The 4594-nt window shown below is 41.3% G+C and overlaps 1 protein-coding gene across 1 annotated transcript; it reads right to left on the reverse strand.

Moving 5' to 3' along the window:
* Nucleotides 1–1426: 1426 nt before the first annotated feature.
* Nucleotides 1427–3841, reverse strand: MC5R (melanocortin 5 receptor). Its single transcript, XM_033154830.1, has 2 exons — nucleotides 3635–3841; nucleotides 1427–2813 (listed from the first exon to the last, which is right to left on the reverse strand). Exon 2 carries the CDS (start codon nucleotides 2711–2713, stop codon nucleotides 1736–1738), a length of 978 nt encoding a protein of 325 aa, XP_033010721.1. The 5' UTR covers nucleotides 2714–2813; nucleotides 3635–3841; the 3' UTR covers nucleotides 1427–1735.
* Between the last annotated feature and the right edge of the window lie 753 nt (nucleotides 3842–4594).

Consider the following 4594-nt stretch of genomic DNA (forward strand, 5'->3'; position numbering starts at 1 on the left):
TCAAATTGGATAGCTCAGTTGGTAGAGCATGAGACTCTTAATCTAAGGTTGTGGGTTTGAGCTCCTTGTTGGATGAAAGATTCCTGCATGGGCTAGATGATCCTCACGATCCCTTCCAACTGTACAATTCCAAAATGTTTCTAACCATCCCTGTTTCTAACGCATCTTTAATATGAAAGGCGCATAAAGTCCACCATTTTTCCTCACTGAAAAGTGTCCTTGTGTATCTTCAAGTGCATTTGTAAACATAGGCACAGGCTATCTCATCAAAACAAGTGGGCTATGCACAGGTCAATGGGCACCTGATGAGCAGCTGATATATAAATGAAATTTAGCTGTCAAAATACCAAAATACATTCACATTGCAAAAGCTAGAGCTGTTTCCTATGCTTGACAAGTTGGAGACAGAGGTCTTGCTCCACCCACTTTTCTTTTTTAATGATACAGCAACACAAGAGGCACTGCTGCTGCTATTTGCAAGCCAGTGATCAGCACTGAGATGCCATTTGCGGAGCTGCTCCTGGACTCTCTTCTATCCCGGTCCATCCTGCTTCCCTGTGCCACACAACAGCAGTGCTGGCTGTGTAAACCAAAACGATTGGGCCACAGAGTTGGAACATCCATTCCCCTTCACCCACCAGTGGTCTACTCTGACGAGTTATTTCTATCACAGTTCTACAGCAGGCTTTTTAGCCACATTTCTATCGACAAGTAACTGACACAACAAAATGGACGTCCTCAGAATTTGCATTCCACATCAGAAAATATTTTGGTTACATTCATCTGTTGTGCTGTTCTTGTTTTTAACATCATGAAGAGCTGTGTGGGTCTGTCTTGATATTTCTTGGCCATCCTTATAGAGGCTGAGGCACGTGGAGCCTGGCATTTGCAAATTGTATTTGTCACCTAGTATTAATCAGAGCCTGTGAAGGAAACTCTTCAATCTGTACCTGACAGATCCTATCAGAACTAAAGGATGCCAACAAATGCATTGTTTGGTTTAAAACTCACCAGGGTTTCATGCAGTGCAAAGGGAATGAAATGAAACAAATATATTTACAGTCACTAGTTAGGAAAATGAAAAATATAGATTCTGCTCTTTTGCACACTGGTGTGTATACACACACACACATGCCATAGATAGATAGGTAGATGCCAATATTTAACTAAATAATTGTGTGAGTGAAATGACTTCCACTTGCACAACAAGACTATCCTTCCCTCCCTCTCCCTTCCACCCCATATGCCCTGCACCACCTTCAAATCTGCTCCAGGATGTTGGGGGAACCCTCCGAAAAAAATTAGGGGTAAGGAGAATGTGGTAGAAGTGGTTCCACTTGCACAGTTATTTAGTCAGTGTATGTGTGTATCAGTATCAGTGCTGGATTATCTCCTCCACCCTTTCATATAGTAAAACAGATGCTTTCATATAGTAAAACAGATGCCACTCATGTTTATGGGAGCCCATGGGAAACTGTCCAAAATGAGTAATTTCAGCGAGAAAAATTTCAGGTTCCCACACTGAAATGATCACTATCACAAGCCGGACTTAGCATTCCATATAGAACAATAAAATGTGTAGAAGAGGGATGGGGAACATGTGACCATCCAAATGTTGTTGGACGACAGTTTCCATCTGCCCATTAACCATTCTGATGGGAGGTTCAAATCCAACAACATCTAGAGAGCCTCTTAAGAAGTTTTGTTCTTTTAACCCAAATTCACAAGTATAACCCTAATACTTGCTGGGCAGTCCGCAGACCATTCTTATGCTGTAGCAGCAGATGATCTCCTTGAAAGTCTTTCGCATTTCCTGGCTTCGGAAGGCATAGATCAAGGGATCAATAACTGAATTGCACATGATGAGGATGAGGTACATGTTGAAGTGTGACATGAAGCAAATGCAGTAGAGATTCTGAGGGCAGGATATCATCAGGATGAGATGGAGGAAAAATGGAGCCCAGCAGACAATGAAGATGCCCAGCAGCATAGTCAGGGTGATGGCACCTTTCATGCTGGTCCTCTGGTGAACGGAATTATATCCTGGCAAGGCTGCTATCCTCTTGACATGAGTACGAGCCAGAAGGAACATATGTATGTACAGCGAGACCATGAGGAACAACATAGTGAAGAACATTGTGATGAGACACATGACGACGTACTTCGATTCATAATAAAGGATGAAGATGATCCCACAGCCAGTACAAAAGGTCCAAATGCATGCAATTATGAGCCCCGATCTTTTCACCGTCATTATGTTGTGATAACGGAGGGCATAAAAGATGGTGATATACCGGTCTACTGCAATAGCTAGCAAACTGCACATGGAAGCCACAACAGATATACATATCAGCGAATCAAAAACATTGTCTATGTGACGTACAAAAACATCTTCAATAATTAGATGCCTATTGTTTAATAAATATATGGTTATGGTCTCCCAGGCATTTGACACACTGACCAGCATGTCAGCAACAGCTAAGCTGCACACAAAGAAATACATAGGAGAGTGCAAGTTCTTGTTCTTAACTATGGCACAGATAACTAGGATGTTTTCAAGAAGGCTTACAATGCCAAGTATGAGAAAAACCTCCGTTGCTATGACCACTTGCTCACATGTTGATGCCTTAGTCTTGACGGTGGGCACAGTCAGGTTGCTCCCAAGAGCACTCAAGTTAAGGTCTGGAATGTTGGGTTGATTAGATGAGCTCATCTTGGCTGAAGAAGGTGCCCTCTTAAAGGTGCTGATTTCAGTCTGGTAGACTTATTGTAAAACAGTCCTGCAGATGCATTCTTCGGAAAGGCGGAAGATCCTGCCAAACGATCACAAAGCATGACATAAAGCAGAGCTGATGGTGACAAAAGGAATGAAATGCAAAGGGGTAACTAGATATGTGAATCACAGACCCAAGAGTTGCAATGTGGATTGCTTCCAAAGTCAAATAAAGCAAGTAGCACAGGAGCAATTTAAAACATAGGAATGGGAGGGAGATGGGGTGATGAACTCCCCCACCCCCCACCCCGTATCTTATACACATACAAAATCTCTCTTCCTATACCACCTATTTTTCTCATGATTGACACATTTCTATATATCCCAGAGAAGATAAATACACTGAGCAAACTTCCTCAGAAAATTAGTATGTTCAAGTCTTGAGAACCCCACTGAATAGAACATCTATAAGACCAGATTTCATCAGCTCAGCCAATCAGATTTACTTAAAAGTTTGAATTCCTGCAAGAATTACAAGCTAAGCTTTCAAAGCAAAAGGTTCAAAGCTTCTCCTTCATCTTTGTACTTCTCAAGTTTGCAAGTACTGTGATACAAACAGCAAATGACTGTAGCATTAGCCAGCCGTCTTGCAGCAAAATCTCACATCCCCAAAGATATATTGATATTCAAGGGTTTGCTGTAACAGCAGTTTTGTTGCTGCTATTTTTTTAAGTTGCTTATTATTACTTCAAGGTTAAAGTGCAGTATGGTTTTCTGTTCTATCTGAATAATGAGATGTTTCTGAATGTTTGCATTATGAAAGATGTTGCAAGCAGTGAAAACCCTTCATGAATACAACACATTTTTTGAAGGATCCTAATAGCCTCCATTTACAATTAAAGAAAAATTGCAGCTATTTACCCAGTGCTGTTCCTTCCTATTTCTCTTCAGATCCTGCATATGTTCTTCTGGCTGTCAGAAGTTTCTGATCACCTGTCCATTCAGCATCAAGTGTTTGTGCACTTTTGACAGGAACCAGTGCCATAACAGTGGAAAAGCACTATTCACATCCAAAGAGACAAGGCTGTTATAAATTACTAACTGTGGAGCTGTCTTTTTATAGTCTCAGAGTTAATGACTTCAGTGTTTGGCTTCCAGCTCCTCCTCTGCCCACCCCCACCCCCGCCTTCTTACCACCCAATTTCTCATGGACTTCAATAAGATGCAAAGACTTGAATTTTTGGCATCACCTAGTGGCTGATATTTGCGATGCACCCCATCTTTATAAGCTGCAATTTTTTCCTGCTTTACACATTATTTGTATGATTTAATTCCCATGCTGTTTTTAATATTTTGCCTCCATTTAATCTCCCAAATATTAAACAGCCTGAAATATGACCTGGCATTTTACTGAAAATTCTTTAGAAGCAGCGAGGTTCCTTTTTTGCAGCAAAAGACTAACACTGATTTCCTCTGAGGGGGAGATATGGACTTACAGTACAAGGTTTGATTTGAACCAGAGCTCATTAGCCTCTGCACCTGTTCTCAGTGAATTTTTTAAAGGGGAATGCATGTGTAGCATCTTCATATTTTTTTATTATATTATTCCTAAGTGTAAGATCCAACTCTTTGTGTTCTTTGTTAGGAACAGCCATTGTGATGCCCTCCAGATGTTGCTGGACTTCAGCTGCCATCAACCCCAGTCAAAGTGGCTTATGGTTTGGGATGATGTGAGTTGTAATCCACCAACTGCCGGAGGGCACCACATTGTCTAACCCTATGTAGATGGTACTGGTTTCCATTTGGATACTTGCAACAAGAATGGTAGCTTCAGTTACCTAGTTGCCATGTGTCCATTCCAGTCAACAGATGAACCTGGGA

The sequence above is a fragment of the Lacerta agilis genome, chromosome 7 (assembly GCF_009819535.1).
Source record: "Lacerta agilis isolate rLacAgi1 chromosome 7, rLacAgi1.pri, whole genome shotgun sequence".
In the NCBI taxonomy this organism is placed as follows: Eukaryota; Metazoa; Chordata; class Lepidosauria; order Squamata; family Lacertidae; genus Lacerta; species Lacerta agilis.

Coding starts and splice junctions, on each gene's coding strand:
- MC5R (XM_033154830.1), bottom strand. CDS start 2,713: ATGAGCTCATCTAATCAACCCAACATTCCAGACCTTAACTTGAGTGCT.